Source organism: Diceros bicornis, chromosome 33, assembly GCF_020826845.1.
Source record: "Diceros bicornis minor isolate mBicDic1 chromosome 33, mDicBic1.mat.cur, whole genome shotgun sequence".
In the NCBI taxonomy this organism is placed as follows: Eukaryota; Metazoa; Chordata; class Mammalia; order Perissodactyla; family Rhinocerotidae; genus Diceros; species Diceros bicornis.
Window position 1 is genome coordinate 35,526,625 of NC_080772.1, and position 20,043 is coordinate 35,546,667.

Sequence of the window (20,043 nt, forward strand, 5' to 3'; positions counted from 1 at the left end):
CGAGCGCGGGGACAGCTCCTCCGCCCCGCACTCCTCCCCCGCCGCGCGGGGCCACCCGGCCCCCTCCCTCGGGCCGCCCCCGAGCACCAAGTTGGCGGGAGCCTATAAAAGCCGGGGCCGGCGCGACCGCGGACACACGGTGCAGGCGCCCGACAGCCGCCGCTAGACCGGCGCCAACTCCTGCCCTGCCCGGACCAGCGCGCAACCATGCCCCATCACTGGGGATACGGCCCGCACAACGGTGAGTGCGCGCGGCGCGCGGGGCCCGCAGCCGCACCCCGCGTCCCGGCCCCGAGCGCCCGCACCTGCCGTGTACCGCGGCCGCCCGGCACCCGGCTCGGGAGCGCCCCCGGCGCCCGCCCCCGCGGCTCCGCGCGGGGGCCCCCATCGCCCCAGCCCAGGGCCACTCTCGAGGAATCCCCGCGCCCCCGCGGCGCGCAGGGCCCGAGGAGGGACCGGAGGACAGTCCCTCCCGGGTCACGAGCTGGACACCATCCAGCTGGACCCGGGAGGGAGCGAGGAAGGGTTGTAACGAAACATTTTAGTTGTTGGTGGCAGAGAAATTGGGGGACCCCTAACCCCCCCACAGTTCATCCTCAGCACCACCTGTCGCTAAGCATCTCGGCGCAAACCGTCCCGGGGCATTTTCTTGGGCTGGTTTGAATCCATGGTGCTGATTTCCGAGTTTTCCCTTCATCTCTCGACTTCTATTGTTGGGGGTCACCAGGACCCGGGCTTTCTCGTGGCCACACATCTGGTTCTCCCGAGCCAGCAGACTCAAGAGGAAGATGCGTCTGGCGCATCTGGCGCATCTTGGGGGGTTTGGGGCTTCCCCGGTGGTGGGGATCCTGACTATCAAAGGAGGGGTGCCAGCCTGAGCAGAGACTCCGCCTTGTCATCTAGTACGAAGACGGGAGGGAGGAATCCTCGTCTGCTGGGGTGTCTTAAATGAGAGTGCATATCCCAAATCCTAACCACCAGCCCATTTCAATTGCTCAATTTCAGTGAAACGAGCATAAAATAGCCAATACAGGTATTGATAAGGCACTCACTATTTGTTCTAAAAGCTTTACATATATTGATTCTAATTCTCACAACAAGCTCTATCAGGCAGATGTTATTATTACCCCATGGTACAAATGAGGAAACTGAGGCACAGGTTAAGTGCTTCCCAAAGGTTATTCAGCTAAGTGGGGCCTGCAAAGTTAGAACCAGGCAGATTGGCCCCAGGCTCTTTGCCCTTTTCTAGGGGTCTGGGGTGTGCCCTTCCCCACATTGGGGGAGTCAAACGTCTGTTCTCAACCCCAGGACCCGCGCACTGGCATAAGGACTTCCCCGTTGCCAATGGGGAGCGCCAGTCCCCTATTGACATCGACACCAAAGCGGCCGTTTACGACGCTGCCCTGAAGCCTCTGCATCCTCACTACGAGCAAGCGATTTCCCGGAGAATTGTCAACAACGGTCACTCTTTCAATGTGGAGTTTGACGACTCTCAGGACAAAGCAGGTCAGCGTGGTAGAAATAACTTGTGCCTTCCAGCCAGGAGCTCTGTTTCCCCAGCTTAAGGGGAGGAATCAGGAGCAGTGGCAGGAACCCGCTCAATGCTGTGGTTTGTCTCTGCTCTGAGATGCCACTCTGATCATCTTTATCAGGTTCCAGACTCTGAGAAGTAGGCTAATTACTTTGAGGTAGCCTAGGGCTGCTTGTCCCCTGTAAAATTCCAGGTTTCTATGTAGGGCGTTGAGTAATTCTGATATGCCTGTGAAAAGTCACAAAAGCAAGATCCCCTGGCAATAAAGATCAGCAATGATGAGACTTGCAGAAATTGAACTTTTAAGATTCTTTCTAAAATATTTATTTTCCAGAGTTGATGCCTGTCCAATAAAAAGTACCTCTTAGTATGCTCTTCAGGGTAGCAGTGAGAAGAGAGAGAAAATCTAACGATTTAAAATACTGAAATTCTTGAAAACATTGTATTTATGAATATTTTCTTGGCGTTGGGCTAGTGTGATCAAGGTGGCAGTATAACTTGGTATCTACCCAGAAATTCATTCCACAGATGAAGATGTTTAGAGTTGATGGACATGCCTGGCCCATAACCGACAAAAGCAATTACCATAATTTATTTGTAATAGAGCTGTTTACAGGATATCCACTGAATGCTTCTTTTTTCTTCTTTGGAAAGAGGAGAACAATCCCATTCAGACACAGTAGCGGCCTTCTTTGCCCACTGTTCCATTTAATTGCCAGTGGCCTATTTTCCTGAGAGCTTTCCTCTGAAGGTTGTTGAATGAATGGTGCTACGAACACATTGTGTGTGGTGGTGGTGTGGGAGTGAGGGGTGGGGGGCATTGGGGCAAAATGAGAAAAGAGAGATCAAACATTCAATGAGGCTGTCAAACTTTTGGAGTAATGATCTGTAGTACTAATATATTATATAAAGGTAATTATAACCGTCTTAGTCAGGTTGACTATTCTTTTTCAGTAGCTATCCAATATATTCAGTACAGTTTTGAAAAAATTCCGCTTTTTTCCTCTCTCCCTTTCAAACATTTTTTTGACACTTGGCTTTCTGAAATAGTGATTGTCAAAGACAAGTCAAAGGAAGAGAATGGGGAGATTATCTGAGAATTGTTTTCAACCTATCTGTGCCCTGTGTGTACCTCACTCCAGTACTCACACACATACACACGCAGACACCCACATTCTGGCATAGTGTCACGATTTATTAGATTTAGTAGAGCATGTTCATTGAAGTCACTCCGTCAGTGATTCTGCTACATTGCCTTCCCAAGCACGCCTCACACTCCAAAGAAACAAAGCTCAAATGATTAAACATAAGGGAAATAATTTCTTTCCTTCATGTAAAGAATACTGTGTATTTAGATTATAATATGACAAGGCCAAAGGTCTTGTCCATATTGTACATATGGAAAGGAGGCTATAAAATTTCATGTTTAGTTCTTTAAAAAACAAAAGAAGTAAGCTACTTGAGTCTTTAGCTATCAACTTTTTATGTTTTTTGGAGAGGAAGATCGGCCCTGAGCTAACATTTGTTGCTGATCTTCCTCTTTTTGCTTGAGGAAGATTGTTGCTGAGCTAACATCCGTGCCAGTCTTCCTCTATTTTGTATGTGGGGCGCTGACACAGCATGGCTGGATGAGTGGTGTGTAGGTCCGCACCCGGGATCCACACCCAGGATCTGAACCCGAGAACCCCAGGCCACTGACACAGAGCACGCGAACTTGACCACTGTGCCACCGGGCTGGCTCCTCAACGCTCTTCTGAAGAGACACAGTGAGCGCTGCCAGGGAAATCATTGTTTTCAACGGGCGTAATGTCCACTAATTGTTTAATTATGTTAAATGTCCACTCATTGGATGCTACATAGAAATTTAAAGTCTTTTTTGGAACACTGAGGAAACAAATGTCTAATAAATGGAACCAAATAAGGCAACTCCCTGTATTCCTTACAAATTTGATCCTCAAATAAATTGTCCCAATAGTATATGTTACTGGAACGTGATTTCAGCGTTTAGTCTGATGGCTGTGAGCATAGATTGGGGTCGGACAGACCCGGGTCAAGGGCCGGCTCTGCCACGAACTAGCTCAGTGGCCCTGGGAATGATAGTAACTTGACCTCTCTGAGTTTTGGTTTTCTTAGCTGTAAAATTGGAAGAACAGTAGTATCTGCCACAGAGGAAGGATTAAGTGGGACAGAATAGATACACCTGAGCCAGTGCCTGGCACATAGCAGTTCCTCAGTAAATGACCACTGCTGGTGTCAGGTCCACATGCCATCTGACTGCCTGTATTACGAAATTGCTGTAGCTGTTGCTCCTCTGATAAGATTTTTTGAAAAAAGTTCTTAATTAGCTTTAAGATTACTTCCCATCACTTGATGGCATTTAAAAATTTTATTTTTATATGTTCCCCATCATCCCGTTTATCACATTAAAGTATGTGCTGATTTTATATATGGCATTATTATATAGTTATATGTTATACCGTGAATATGTCAAGTTCTGATGGATTTCTACGTGAGCAGTAAATGATTAGAGCTGGCGACATTTTCTAACTACTTCTCCTGGTGAATAACACCTACATTATTAAAGCAACTGGCCATGTTTAGATTGTGAAACAGATGAAAACCAAGGGGTTTGGATAGGGGCTCAAACCCGTGTCTTTAGAGAGACATGTATTGTTCGCCTAGTTCTTATGCAAAAAAAAGTCCTTACTAACAGCAATTAAATGCAAGATGAGCTAGGCACCATGAGGGCAGGATGGTCCATCTCCTGTATCCTCAGAGCCCATGCTGGGGTACCTAGAGTAGAAAGACAGAAATAGTAGACACTGACATTGACTTTGATAAGTGCAACAGGAAGTATCCAGGGAACTGTGGAAGCGTGAAGGAGGCTCAGGAGCTGGCCCGAGTACGTCAGCAAAGACTTTCCAGGATAAATAAGGCTTTTGCTGAGGCTTAAAGGATTTCCATGTCTTGGAAGAGACTCCAGGCGGAGGGAAGTAGGAAGTAAGTCCAGTGTGTGCTCTGGACGGGCCAGGAGGTGCAGTAAAAACAAAGGGAGGAGTGAACGTTGGAAAGACTTGCTCTTCTTTACGTATGAAAGACTCCTTTGTCATTGTGCCCATACCTCATCAACATTTTCAGTTGTTTTGGTTAGACAAGGAAGCATTTTTTTTTCCTACAATGAAGAAAATATTACATGTTGATATTAGGGGAAAGCACATCTACGGAATAAAAAAAAAAAAAAGTCATACCAAGCAGAGAAACACCTTTTTTTTTTTTTTTTTTTTTTTTTTTTTGTGAGGAGATCAGCCCTGTGCTAACATCCGCCAATCCTCCTCTTTTTTTGCTGAGGAAGACGGCCCTGGGCTAACATCTGTGCCCATCTTCCTCCACTTTATATGGGACGCCGCCACAGCATGGCTTGCCAAGCAGTGCGTCGGTGCGCGCCCGGGATCCGAACCAGCGAACCCCAGGCCGCCGCAGCGGAGCGCGCGCACTTAACCGCTTGCGCCACGGGGCCGGCCCCCAGAGAAACACCTTTTAAATTTTTTTTTAAGATGCTAGACACTCGAGTTAGAACAAATGATACAGATACTCTAGTCAAACCCACTTAAAATAAACATGAAGAAACAGAATCCTGAAGACTTTAAGTAACTTGCTAGTCATCTCCTCCCTAGTTTGTTGGAATGAAGCTAATGCCAATCACCTAGAGAGAGCAGTTGAATAAAGATCTTCGCGTGATAACCACAGTTAACATTTGGAGTGTGCATACTGTGTTTTAAAAGACTGATATACTTTTCTGTACACTTCAGTCTAAAGATAATTTATTCATTTATTCATTTTGGTCACCCAATTGTTTTAAATCGACAGTTTAACATCTCTTTTTGCTAGAAGTTATTTTTATGGTGTTAACATTTTTAGGTATGCTTTACCACTTATTTTCTGTATTTAAATGCCTCCGTTCATTTATATTTTTTCCCTCAGTGAGATTTCAGTCTTCTAGAACTTTTAGCAGATCCAGATTTTCAAATATATCCTAAGTGTTATCTTATATCCAAACTTAAGTACTTGGGTATCAGGAACTCAGCGAGTAGGATTTATTGCTATGTTTAAGTTTGAGAGCATTCTTTTTAAATGTGGAGTTAATAGGCTTTAACAAGAAGCTTGGGTTAAAGCTCTCATCAATCTTCTAAATTCCTTTGAAAATAAACCACCTTAAATTAATGAAAAATTGTTAATCCTGTTTTGTTTTCATTATTAAAAAATAACTCTCTCTGAGATCTATTACAGGCTTTATCTGGGAGAAAAGAATAGTAGTCGAATGATTAACTTCTGCTAACTTGTTAACTTTTATTTAATGAGTTTAAAACTCTTCTGCTTTCTTGCAAAGTTAGAGGCAAATGGCATTGAAAAACCAATGCCCAAATGATTGGGCCAACCCATCTACAATTCTCATGTCATTTCTGTTTTTTAGAAATTGCAATATTTTTATCTGTTTATATTATTTCAAGAATAAAGCAGGAAGGAGCGGAGTTTACCTGTGCTCATTTCAAGCAGACCCTTGTCTGGATGATATATGGATCTTCATATGTGAGTCCTGCTTGGTTTTCAGGGACTTGTTATTGAAGCTTTAAAGTTTTCCTTCTGTAAACAATCATAAATTAAAAGGAAACATAACAACACGAAATGAAAGGGCTTGTCATGCATACTGTTAACGTTGTGAGCAGAACCCTAGGTATCTAAAAAACTGACCAAAGCGTTCAAAACACTGTATTTAATTATGTTCATGTCAAAAGGATTTGTTTTTTTATTCTTGTGTAATTGCCATATACCTGCACCTAAAAAGAAACTTATGTTCTCTTGAATTTTAATTTTGTTTGCTCTAGTGAAAGTGACAGCTAAACATTTCACTACTTTAAAGGAAATGAGATGTGGGCATCTTTTTCTCAGATTTGTCTACATTGACATTCGTTTTCTTAACTTTAGTGGGTAGCCCTAAGATTATTGGCTACTGCCAAAAAAGCAAAACAGTAATGCATGATTTAATAATTTTCAAATTATTCATAGAGAGGATTGTTCACCTGCTAGAAATGTGGTATTTTTGGTACACATTAATTTACTTCATTAATAGGAACTCCTTTAAATTTTGGTTTTAAACTAAGGGTTATTGGGAATAGTTTATCTGTATTTTGGATTTAAGAGAGGTTATTGACATTCACCAAGGTCTTTAGTTTGTTATTTGAATGTATCTTATATTAAGTAGTGATAAAGCGATTAGGAAGAAAAACTTAAAAATGTTAAATTTTCAGTTTGTAATTTATGTAAGTAGTCTGATTTATTTCAATATTACTGGAGTGAATCTCTTAATTTTCACAGATGACATATAATCTACATAATTTTCCCAAGTAATATGTATAGAAAGACAGATTATAATATTATATTTAGTGCTTATTTTGTGTTTTATATATATAATGTGTATAACTGATGGCAGATCATGAAAATTAAAATCAGCTGGAGCTCTTGGGGCTGAAATTTGGATTTAAATTCAGTTTGGGGATCCTGAAAAAGACATCCAAGTAGAAAACCCCATTTATATACCTCCATCCCTCGTGGAACACATTTCTGTGGTACAATAAATCATTGACTCTTCAGAGTCCCACTAACATGGCTGGATTTTACAGAGAAAAAAATATGTAATCAGCAATTTCTGCTATTTTTTAAAATTGTTTTTGCATTAGAAAAACATTTCATTTTAAACTGGGATAGATTAGAAAATGCCGTGTAGCAACCAAAATAAGTAAATAAATAAGTAGATCTGGAATATAGCGTAAGCTCCGTATCTTTCCACCAAATGTCATCTTTTCTATTTCTCAAAGAAAAAGATGTATGCTACCTTTATTAGAATATGGCAATTTATTATTATAACAATGTTTTTGAGGGACTTCATTGACTAAACTCCATGCCAAGAATTTGCTGAGAAATAACCAACTACCCAAAGAAGACCAGAAATGCTGCTTTTTGTAGCAATTAAACTTTAAGAATTTAATAACCTTTCCTAAACACAATGGGCTTCTAATCTACATAGCAACCTAGCTTTATTTTAACAGGAGCTAAAATAGGTATCCAGTATGATAGATGAGCGCTGAATGTGTTTAGCCATTGAACCCAGAGCACTTCTTTTTTTAGTATTAGCGAGCTTTGTTTAATACAAGCTCATATACACTCTTGCTTAATTCTAAATGTTCTCTCAAATAAGCGAGTTAGGATGGAATCTTCAGATCTGCAAGGAAGTGAATAAGAAGTAGAAATAGCAATAAACTTTATTATCTTTAAAATTTAAGATTCTGATTTGATTCTTCACAGGGAAAGGAGATACATTTAGAAAGATCAGTTATCTTGGATGCTTACTATATTTTTATTTAACTAATTTTGACACTTGGTAGAATTAATGGTGTTACAAATGGTTTTATAATCAGCCAGTTAGTCGATAGCTTTAAAAAGTTATTATAAGGGAATTAATTTCAGCATCAATTTATTTCATAAATATATATTGTGTTTTAAGGCTATATTATTATGAAAAATGGGAATTCTTTCATTTTTTAAAATGCCTATTTTCCGGGGATAAGGCTAATTGTTTCCTTACAGAATTATCAGATTAAAAAAAAACTTTTACAGTAAGTTGTTTTTAAGTTTCAAGAGATGTAATGTTATTAGAATGCATCCCAATTCATGTTTCTTAACAGATCTGTAATATAACACCGTTTATAATTTGTTGTTCTTTTTTTTTTCATTCTTCTTTTGTTCTCCTGGCCTGTTGTAAGGCAGAGCTGGCAGCCAGAGGTCGTATCTGAAAGGCCTCACCTCCTGAATGTCTTCCAGCCAGCTTTATCTTTTCTCTGAATAGACAATGGGTGTTGCTACCATCTAAGCACATTTAGGTGAACTTACATGCACAGACTTTGTTGTAAGGACTTTGTCTCTCTGTTTTGAAAGCCAAAGTAAGTTTGGGCTCACTCTTTACAGGATTATAAACCAAAGCTAATAAAAGACACTGCCAGCAACAGATGTTTTCATCTCAGTTCTAGAGAAATAAAATTGAAGGAGTAGAACTAAACTAATTTTGAAAGCTTTTAACTATATTGGTTAAATCCCATTAATATACATAAGTTAGATAAAACCTTTTTTGGAGGGAATGGGGAAATCAGTGTTTTCTTACTATTTTAATCCCCTTCTTAAAACACAACTGGTAAATTATCCACAGATAGACTGTAGTCTAAGGGTGTGATTTCTAGTATTGATTTGACTGTAACAAAGTTACATTAATACCAGAACAGGAGAATCATGGGGTAGAATTTTAAGAGAGCGCTATGCACTGCATGTAGTAGATGATCAATAAGTTCTCAGTGAAGTAATAAATAACTGACTGTATCCATTTTACAGGGGAGGAAGTTAAGGTCAGAGAGGTTAAATAAAAAGTTTTAAGGGGACAAAGCTAGTTAGCGGTAGTGACAATCCAAATTCTAAAGAATTTGGGAAGCCTATGTAAGGAAAACTGATTTTATACTGTTAAGATCAAGGGAATGCTTATTTTCTTACACAAATCCTGGGATGTAAGAACTGGTTCCGGAGGCGAGCAGAGCCGGCTGTGGGAGAGTCACTGGCCGTGGTAGAAGAGAGGGTCCCGTGTTTACAAGTGTGTGCAGCAGAGCAGCGGGGACACTTCCTCAGTGATCCACAGAGGAATTAATGGTTCCACTAAAATTTCCTCTCTCTGAACCTAACCTGTGACTCCAAAACAAACCCAGAGAGAACTACCACTGTGCTCAGAAGACAGATGGGAAAAGCATCCATCCTTCACCCAAGTGAGGAAAAAGGAAATGGTTTTATTCGGCACCGTAGATTAAACCTGAGTCTGGATGTAATTTTCACAGTGAAGATATTGCTGCAGGCATAAATTTAGTACTATAAAATAGAGGATTAAAGGTTGTAATATTTGGTAGTGTGTGTGTTTCATGTGCAAATGCATGTATGAGTGTGTGTGTGTGTGTGTGTGTATGTAAATGTGTGTATATATACATATGTACACACACACACACATATGTATGTCTTTTTTAAAATTTTAGCGCTGGAAGGAGGGCCCCTCACTGGCACTTACAGATTGACCCAGTTTCACTTCCACTGGGGTTCCTCTGATGCTCAAGGATCTGAGCACACTGTGGATAAAAAGAAATATGCTGCAGAGGTAAGGTACACTTTTTCTCTGTCAAAAGCTTAATTTTGTGGATTCAACTCAAACCAAGGGAACCACTGCTTTTACAAAGGACCCTCACGTTTGCTCCTTTTAAGCTTCATTTGTGATATTATAATTGATGCTGCAGAACTTCCTCTGCTACCTCCAAAGACACCGTTTGCACAGAGTAAATGAAGTCAAATTGGAAGATCCTGTTTTAGTGTCAATCTACAAATAAAATTTGTGTCTCCCTTCAAAAACATGCAACTTTTTGTCTTGGAGTTGTTGGTGAAATCACTTGCTATTATGCCAAATAGTGGATAATTAGAATTAAAAGAAAAGAAAAGTTTATACGTAAAATTATTCACATTGTCACTTTCTTCAGTAACGTCTAGCTATGAAGAAAAGATCACTGGATAAAATCTGTGCACGTTTATTATGTAAATCCTTCATTGTCTGTGGTTTTGTCTCCTATTGCTGTAGCTTCACTTCGTTCATTGGAACACCAAATACGGGGATTTTGGAAAAGCTGTGAAACATCCTGATGGACTGGCTGTCGTGGGTGTTTTTTTGGAGGTTGGTTGATGGCCTAATTCTTTTCTTTTTCCTCGTTTTCAAGAAAGGTTAACCAGACAGAACATTCATAACAAACAGGACATTCTACAAGAGCCTAGGAAATGCCTTTGGCTCCAGAGTATTTTCAGGCTTAATTCCCCCTTCATATCTGCTAGTCGTGTAGCGACGGAGGACGCAAAGACAGTCTGAGAGGTATTTATCAGGTGTGTGTGGAATGTGCTACGAGAAGGAGGTATGCCTCAGATGACCACTAGTTTTTTTAATTCAACCTTACCCTAGATAGACAAGGCTAAAATAGGATCAAGTTTGGAGGGGTGAAGGACAGTGACTCTGTCTGGGCTGAGCTGACTCCTAGACAGTCGTAAAGCAGGTGGAGAAATGTCTGGGCTGAAGATTCATGGGCCCTGAAATCGCGTCAAGGTGGAAGCCACAAGTGTATGTGAAATCATCCAGGGAGAGCATGAAGAGGGCGATAGTAAAGCTGCTATAAGCAAACAACCCTGAGAGACAGCAAAATGCAAGGCCTTTGCGGCGGTGGGGAAGAGGCTGATTAAACGACTGAAAAGGAATACAGGAGTCAAGGGAGATTCAGGAGGCTGGAGGGCAGAAGGCAAGTCAAAGCAAGAGAGAATTTTAAAAAGGAGGGAAGACAGCCGTGTAAAATCCTGCAAGAAGATTAAGGTAAGCACTTCAAAAGTGTTGGCGTTGGCAGTTGGAGGTCACTGGCGACATGAGAGGGTAGTTTCAGGGGAACTGTAGGGGCGGAAGCAGAGGGAGGTTGTCAGTCAAAGAAGGGAGTCTATGGTGCTGACGTGATCCGACTAAGACTGATGGATGGCAGGTAGCAAGTGGTAGATTTTGGTTCACTACTTAGGGAAATTTTATGGTAGAGCTGCCCAGTTCAAAGCTGGTGTGGTACCAACTGGAATACAGTATTTTGTCCCTTGTGTCTTTCTATAGATTGGTGCTGTTAACCCACGCCTGCAGAAAGTCGTTGATGCGCTGGCTTACATTAAAACAAAGGTACAGGTGAATTTTCTGCCACCTTAATAGGACACTTTTTTCCTACCCCACTAGTTTTAGAAAGTTCTTTTGATCAAATTGAGTAGTCTCGGTTTGATATATGGTATTTGGATGAGCAGTTAATAAAGATAAAATGTTGCTTATATATTTATTTAACTTTTCTTCATCCAAAAGTTAATCCCAATGTTAGTATAATTTTAAGACTTGTACTTATTTAATCTTACTTCCCATCATTTTAACGTTCATATACAAAAGTCAGAGAATCTCTTGATTGCAAAAAGGCTGAACGATCATCTGACCAAATTATTCACTCGTTCATACAGTGGATACTTGTTGAGTATGTACTACGTGCCAGTCACTTTGTTAACCCAGGAAACACAACGGTGAACACGTAGAGTAAGGCCCTGCTTCATGGAGATTCATATTCTATGCCCTCTTTGAGTTCGTCTGTCTCATGTTTAAATCCTCTCCACAGCGTAGTCGTGTTGAGGTCGCTGAGCATCTGCTTAAAGGCTACGATCACCAGGGCAGCCCTGGCTTTGTAAGGCTCATCCTCAAATTGAAGCAGCATCTCTCTTCTGAAATGCTCACCTGTATTACTCCTAGCTTGACCCCTTTGAATCATGTAGAAGAAATCTGATCTGAAAACACTAATTAAAAAAGATATATGCACCCTCATGTTCATTGCAGCATTGTTTACAATTGCGAAGACACGGAAACATCCTGTGTCCACCAATGGAGGAATGGATAAAGAAAATGTGGTATATATATAATGGAATGTTATTCAGCCATAAAAAAGAATGAAATCTTGCCATTTGTGACAACATGAATGGACTTTGAGGACCTTAGGCTAAGTGAAATAAGTCAGACAGAGAAAGACAAAGACCATGTGGACTCACTTAAATGTGGAATCTAAACAAACAAACGAAAACAAGCTCAAAGATACAGAGAACAGATTGGTTGCCAGAGGTGGGGGGCAGGGAGGTGAAATGGGTGCAGGGGGTCAAAAGGTGCAAATTTCCAGTTATAAAATAAATAAGTCCTGGGGATGTATTGTACAGCATGGTGACTATAGTGAACAACACTGTGTTGCATATTTGAAAGTTGCTGAGAGAGTAGATCTTAAAAGTGCTTATCACAAGAAAAAATTCTATAACTATGTATGGTGGCAAATGTTAACTAGGTTTATTGTGGTGCTCATTTTGCAATATATACAAATATTGAATCATTACATTATATACCTGAGACTAATATAATTTTATATGTCACTTATACCTCAATAAAAAAAACAATCTGACCCCTCTCCCACTTGAGCCTATTCTCTAACAGCCTTGCACCTACTCCCAGGCTAATTATGTTTAGTTTCCTTTATTCTCAAATGACAGTTTTCTGTCTTTGCAGCAACCTCATCGCTGTTCTGGTAACTCATTCCTGTTTGCATCTATTGCTTTAAAAGTGCGGTGTCCAGAACTGAGTTCAGGTCTTTAGTTCTGATCTAGCCATCAAATAGGATAGCAAGACAGTTACCTCCTCATCAAGGATATATTTTTGTTACTGCAACCTAAAATTACATCATTTCAGTGGCAGTGGTTTCACTTTAAATGCTGGATATGATGAGTTAATGGCTTAATGGAAAATACAAGGGATTATTTTAGGGGACAAGATGAGAAATGGACATGTGACAATATCAGGTTCTCTTGCTCATATCTGCCAATCCATGTTTCCAAGTCAAATATTGCCTATTAATTTCTTTTTATTTTGTTTTCTGGGGAACATGGAACCTCTCTTTGAAAAGAAGGTTTTCTGGCTATCAGAGGGGAATATTCACGTTCCCTGCTCTCCTGCCTTCCTCCTACCCTGTCATGGGACATTCGTAACCTGTGTGCTTGCCTTGTTCCAGGGCAAGAGCGTGGACTTTGCTAACTTTGATCCCCGTGGCCTCCTTCCCCAAAGCCTGGACTACTGGACCTACCCAGGCTCACTGACCACCCCTCCTCTTCTGGAATGCGTGACCTGGGTTGTGCTCAAGGAACCCATCAGCGTTAGCAGTGAGCAGGTTGGTTTTCTAAAGAGGTGGAACCTTTGGACCAGGCTGAGGGGTGTGGCCTCTGGAGTCAGACAGACCTGGGGTTTAACTCTCTTCCCACTGCAGCTTGCTGTGGGACTGGTGCCCACAACAGTGCTGAGCAAATACAGCATTCCATAAATAACTGTTGTTACTAACCATAACCCTAGGCAGTTTGTTTTCCTGTGTAAAATTGGATAAAATTGAAGATTAAATGAGAAAGGTGTCTGTCACCTAATAAATGCTGTTTTGTAACCTGCGAGGAAACCAAAGCCCAGAACAATGGGACTTCATATTCAAGATCACAGAGGTGTTGGTGGTAATTCCCAGCCTACTGCTCACTCACAGAAGAGCTTACTGCGGTTTTATTTGTGTCAGAATACTTTTCCGAATTCTGACAAAGATGAGAGTTCTCCCTTGGAGAAAAAGTCCCTATGAAAACTCACTCCAAGTTGCCGTAGCAGCTTAGACCAGACCCCTTACATGTCCCATACAACGGAGTTTGTGATGTTCAAGAAGTCAGTGCTTCGTGGAAACAATGGTTGTATATATTACAATAGTTGACTTACATTGAAGTCGGCTTCGTTGGGGGGTGACCAAGGGACCATTACTGGACCAAAGAGATCAGGTTAAAGGCTACTGATTCATGGGCTGCTACGTTATTGCCCAGACCACACTTCTGTGTTTAGATCAAGTCTTGCTTAGGGAAAGGGAAGTACCACTTTGCAAAAACAACCTCAAAGAGGTAGGAGACTGGTTGAGGGCTGCCTGTGTCACGTCATTGGGCAGGGAACTGAAACAAATTTAAGAGGGAATAAAAATCAACCAGTGACAAGGATTTGAGATCCCAGCTTGGGCAAATTCATTCCTGTGTTTCTACATATTTAAGGAGAGATGCGAGCCAGTTCCTGGCACCTGGGGCTTGCAGATCCTGGACCACTTTATCTAATTGTACAAGTGGTACAGTTTATCTTCCTTGGGGCAGAAAATCAAACTTTAACTTAGCTCTAGAATTGTGATTATTATTTTACATCTCAGAAGTATTTTGTAGGCTTTTGAAGTTTGATTATAAAATTAAAAGAGGAAAAAACAAGCTCACTGAAAATTTCCTTCCAAATGACAGCAATGATTTTGTGTGTATTTTATAGAGACTGATTTTTTCTATAAAAGCATACATATATAATCTATATGCGATTATATATCTATTGGGAATCAAATTTTGAACATTGATACATGGTCCTGTGAATATTGGGGAATGTATTTCAAGATGTAACACAAGCACACAAGTGAATACTATTGTGAAGCGCTTATTTTTAATTTTTTAATCTTTTATTTTGTCTTTTAGATGTCGAAATTCCGTACTCTCAACTTCAATGTGGAGGGCGAACCTGAAGAACGGATGGTGGATAACTGGCGCCCCACTCAGCCGCTGAAAAACAGACAAGTCAAAGCTTCCTTCAAATAAGAGGGTCCCACAGCCGGGGTCCAAAGAGTGAATGTTTGGGTTTTCCTTTAGCTAAGCACAAATCTACCTTGGTGAATTTGGACCCTGGCTGCTTTGTATCTGGTTTTCAAGACCCTTCATCTCTCACCTGACGTGCTTACTGATAAAATGTGAAGCGCCAGACCAATTGTCATGCTTGACAGAATTGCAGTGACTGGTGCTTTTCTCCCCATAGAAGGCTTTCTGTAACAGAGAATATTCTATAAGGAACAGGAGGAAAGTACCCACACTGTGTCCACAGCACCTGGGGTGATGAGATTCACGATTGTTCATTAAAAGGCTCTTTTTAAAATATAGGAAAGCAGAATGAGCGCACATCCAGATCACGAGATAAACTGAGCTGTGTAATGTAAATCAGGTCAAATAGAAATGATTCTATGTAATGTAAACCAGATGAGGTAAATGTTCACGATTCCAAGATGTTATATTAAAGAAAAATTATAAAATTCTTATATATTTGTAGCAGTTATCTTAAATATGAATTATGTTGTAATTTAGTGACTTTTGAATTACAGAGATATAAATGAAGTATTACCTGTAAAACCTGTTATAATTATAGTTGTGATACAGAGTATATTTCGATTCAAATAATATATCATAACTTAATAAATATCATATTTTAGATATATTCTCTAATAAAATCCGGAATTCTATTTTGGGTTATTTTATTTTATGCTGGGCAGTGGGTAATAATGGAGAAGCAAAAGTCTACTTTTATAATTCATATTAATTCATTATTAATAATGAGCCATCCTAATTGGCTTACCTATAATTGAAGGAGTCTCCATAAAAGGAAAAACCCGGAAGGGCGCTGACTATTTGCCAAGCACTGTTTTAAGTGCTTTCTGAGCATTTGCTCCTGAGATCTTGGTGAGGAGAGAAGAGCTGGTTACATGAGAAGCGGCAAGGGGAAGAAGGGTGTACATGCCGAGTCAATACACGCTCCTCGGCAAGAAAATAAATAAAAATCCATTTTATTCAAAAAGAAATTCAAGTGGTACCCAGAAGTGAAAGAGTAATTTGAACCCTAGAAAGGTAAATTATACCCGTTAGAAATAGAAAGAAGGGTGAATAAATGAAATAGAAATCCCCCATGGTTGACTGTCCTGGATTTCACTCCATGCCTGGACATGGGATGTTGGGCTCGTGAGTTATTCTGGAAAGCCATGTTTAACACATAACTCAGGTTCTACATTTGGGGGAATAAAAACTCACTGTAACTTGAGTTGGAAAAGACTCTAAGCTCATTTACACTCCCACCTCTTTCCTAAAGAATTCTGCCGAGTTTTACGTGGGAGAAAGGTCACAAGCTTTGGAGTTTGACGATTTGTTTTGAATCCCAGCTCTTCTCAACCTCTCTGATCCTGGGCGTAAAAAGAGGAGAACACCCAGGATTGTGATAATTATATGAGGTAATGTCTGGTGTATAGCAGGTGGTCAAAAATAACACTTTTTTAACATTTTTTTCTCTTGTGATTCTGCCAACTGTAACGTCAACCTCTCTTAGTTTCCTGGAATAAGGCTTCTCCCCCAATTCATTGTTTATTGCTTTCGGTACGGGGCCCATGAAGCCAACCTTAAAACAGAGTTGTTTATGAACTAAAGGTAAATCTACTTCAGCTGAGTTGCTGCGGGCCTTTTCTAAATACAAAATGAAAAGTTTAATTAGTGCATATTTTTACATATTGGTTTTCAGTTATATACTGAACCAGAAACTTGCCAACATCGGAGTTCTATATATAGATGAATTATTACGTGCTTGGTACATAACAGATGAGCTCCAAATACTGTGAGGAAAACGTTTTATGTCACTCTCAGCTGGAATTAAATTTAATCAGGAGATACTATTTTCTTGATTTTTTATTTTTTGAGAAACAAAGTTTTGCCCTATTTGTACTGTGCGTGAATTATTCTCATTTATACCAGTGCTTTCCCAGCGTTTCAACAAAATATTCCTCAGAGAAGTATCTCCTTAGGCACAGTCTGAAGCTTCTTTAAAGTCTCATGTTTTATTAAACTTATTCAAAATTTCCATTCTACTCTGTATTATAGTCACATTAATTGATATAAAAATTTTTAAGTGGATTATTATAATTAATAAAGTCGGCACTCTGGGAATGTTTATTCCGCCACTTATGGTTACCTCTGGTTGTCAGTGTACCTGCTGGGAGTCAAGTAGCCCCAGGGTGAGAAGTACAAATAAAGTGATGCTGGGAGGCAGGAAAGACCAATTTAATATTAAATATTGAGGATTTGGATTATATTTATTTATTTGTGTGTGTGTGTGTGTGTGTGTGTGAGGAAGATCAGCCCTGAGCTAACATCCATGCTAATCCTCCTCTTTTTGCTGAGGAAGACCGGCTCTGAGCTAACATCTATGTCAATCCTCCTCCTTTTTTTTCCCCAAAACCCCAGGAGATAGTTGTATGTCATAGTTGCACATCCTTCTAGTTGCTGTATGTGGGACGCGGCCTCAGCATGGCCGGAGAAGCAGAGCGTCGGTGCACACCAAGGATCCGAACCCGGGCCGCCAGTAGCGGAGCGCGCACACTTAACCGCTAAACCACGGGGCCGGCCCTGGATTATATTTATTTTTGAAGGACAATTGTTAGTTCTAAATAGTGTTCACCTTCATACCTTAATGAGTATCAAAGTTGGTATTAGTATGTTTCCATTTTTTAAAGTGTATTTGAATTTCCCTTTTCATTTCACTGATAGGATCCTAACTCAGTTACTCACACTGAATTAGAAGGGAAGTAACATAAACGATACTATATTAGGCAGAGTAGTGGTGCTCCAAAGACGCCTACATCCTGGTCCCCAGAAATTGTGAACATGTTACCTTACATGGTAAGAGAGCCTTTACAGATGTGATTAAATCAAGGGTTTTGAGAGGAGGAGATTATCCTGGGTTGTCCTTGTGGGCCCAGTGTAATCACAAGGGTCCTTATAAGAGGGAGGCAAGAAGGTCAAAGACAGAAGAAGGAGATGGAACAACGAAAGCAGAGACTGGAGTGATGCGGCCACAAGCAAGGGATGCTGGCAGCCTCTGGGAACTGGAGGAGCTGAGGAACAGATTCTCCTCTGGAGCGTCGAGAAAGAACCAGCCCTACTGACACCTTGATTTTAGCCCCATAAGACTAATTTCAGATTTCTGATCTCTAGAAAGGTAAAATAATAAACTTGTGTTGTTTTAAACAACTAAGTTTGTGGTAATTTGCTACAGCAGCAACGGGAACATAATATAGGTACAAGAATTACATGCAAAATCCATTTGAGAATAAACTGTAGAGAGCTACAAGTTTACCTGTCCAGCCTCTGGGCCCTGGTGGAAATCATTCCCTTTGCCTAGAACGTCCTTCCCCTCCATCTCTAGCTGTGAAATCTTACCCACTCTCGGACGCCGAGCTCTAACGTCAACTCTTAACACCAACTCCCAGTCTCTCGTTCGGGAGAGCTTGTGCTCTTGTGGCTGCTAACACCATGGACCTCCTTCACCTGGTGCTGTAATTGTGATGGTGTCTCTGTCTCATACGGTCTTAGAAGCCCCTGTAGGCAGCCTGTGTTTCACCCCTGGGTGCTGTGTACACAGCTGGTGTTTGGTACACGTGTGTTGGATGGAATTAGTCAGGGAAAGCCTTCTGGGGGGGGTGAACTTTGTCCTAGATCTGAAATAAGTGGAGTGGGTCGGGGGTGAGAAAGAGGCTGTTCCACTCGTGCACTCTGCACTTCATGTGCAAAGAAAATGTTGCCCTTCATTTATGATGGCTCATCTCATCTTCCTTAAGACCACCTTCAGCTCCAGTCCTCCGTGCAGCAGTGGCAGGGTGGTTGAAAACTCAAACCAGCCACTAAATGGCATCTCAATCTATTCTGGTTTAAGCAGGTTTTTGAAGATTTCTTATCTCTACTCCCACGTCAGCCCACACAGAGGGTGCCTGGGTGACGGGAAAGCAGGCCTGGATCTGCAAGATGTCCCCTAGATGCCTGTTGGCCTCTGCTGTGGAGTGGCTGCCTAGGCTGGCCCGGGCCTCGGGCCAGATGCTGGCATCTGTTTCATCTGGTCTTTGGAGGGAGCTGTAGCTGAATTTACCCACACCATTGCCTCTGGTTGCAAAGTCCTGTACTCTCCTGTTAGACCCTAGTGAAGAGTCCAGGTGAATGTTGTTTCCTGAAGGAATCAGGGTATTAGGGAAGCCCCCATCACACAGGAAGAGTCACACAGGGACAGCCTACCTCTTCTGACCCAGGCACTGGAGTCCTTGCTTCCCCTCATCACTCAGATTTGACCCTGAAAGAATGGGAGGAAGTGAGGTCATTGGTACCAAACATCTTTGGTTCCCCCTTCCTCCTCCTCTCTACACTGGGGCGGAAAGGGATGCTGTCCCTTCTTCCTGTATGACAGGGGCTTCCCTTAGACTCTGTTTCCTTCTGGAAGCAACATTCACCAGGCCCCTTCCCCAAGGTCATAATAGCAGACAAAATGCACAGAGAGAAACCTGGTTTCATGGCAGGGGATGGTCCATCAGAAAATATTTCAAAATTGCTATCCATATTACACCTAGCAATTGTTGCTGCCAAAGGCTTCAGGGGGTTTCTTTAGCCCACTTGGCAAAATCTAGAAGGAATTTAACTTGTGTTTCTCCCTCTTTTCTCTCCATCCTCTCTTTTTTCCTGACCCCTACCTTCATTATAAGATGTATAGAGTGCTTAAATACATTACCAAAAGGTAGCATCATTACTTTTCATCAGGTGTTTTTAACAATTTGTTGGTGGAATGAAACAAAAGAGAACTCTGAAGCTTCTGACACCAAAGATTCTTGTTCCACAAATAGAGAACTGCACAATTTCTTTTATGTGTGTGAAACCCTAGAGTTGGATGGTCCTTCTATGGGATCTGGGGAGAGAATCACACCATAAGGGCTTGAGGCCTCATCCAGCACACCTGATGGAATTGTGTTCTCCAGAGCAGCATGATGGCCCCACTATCAAGGACTTGTCTTACAAGTAAAGATGCCTGGAAAGAGGTTTAAGAACAAACTCTCAGCCTAGACCGACAGGGGGCCTGCAGTTGCACATGGAGAGAGTAAGTCCAGGGCAGTCCCGGGTCCCCTGTA

General features: G+C 41.3%; 1 protein-coding gene across 2 annotated transcripts; it reads left to right on the top strand.

The window, feature by feature from the left end:
• On the top strand, nt 1-15,579 carry CA2 (carbonic anhydrase 2). Of its 2 annotated transcripts, none has more exons than XM_058528964.1 (7): nt 1-241; nt 1,309-1,506; nt 9,652-9,770; nt 10,242-10,334; nt 11,295-11,357; nt 13,258-13,413; nt 14,768-15,579. In XM_058528964.1, the coding sequence occupies exons 1-7, from the start codon at nt 208-210 to the stop codon at nt 14,885-14,887; spliced, it is 783 nt and encodes a 260-aa protein (XP_058384947.1). In that variant the 5' UTR covers nt 1-207; the 3' UTR covers nt 14,888-15,579. The 2 variants fall into 2 exon arrangements, with proteins under 2 accessions (XP_058384947.1, XP_058384948.1); XM_058528965.1 differs by lacking the exon at nt 1-241 and adding an exon at nt 6,040-6,118 and having other exon boundaries at nt 1,397-1,506.
• The last annotated feature ends 4,464 nt before the right edge of the window (nt 15,580-20,043 follow it).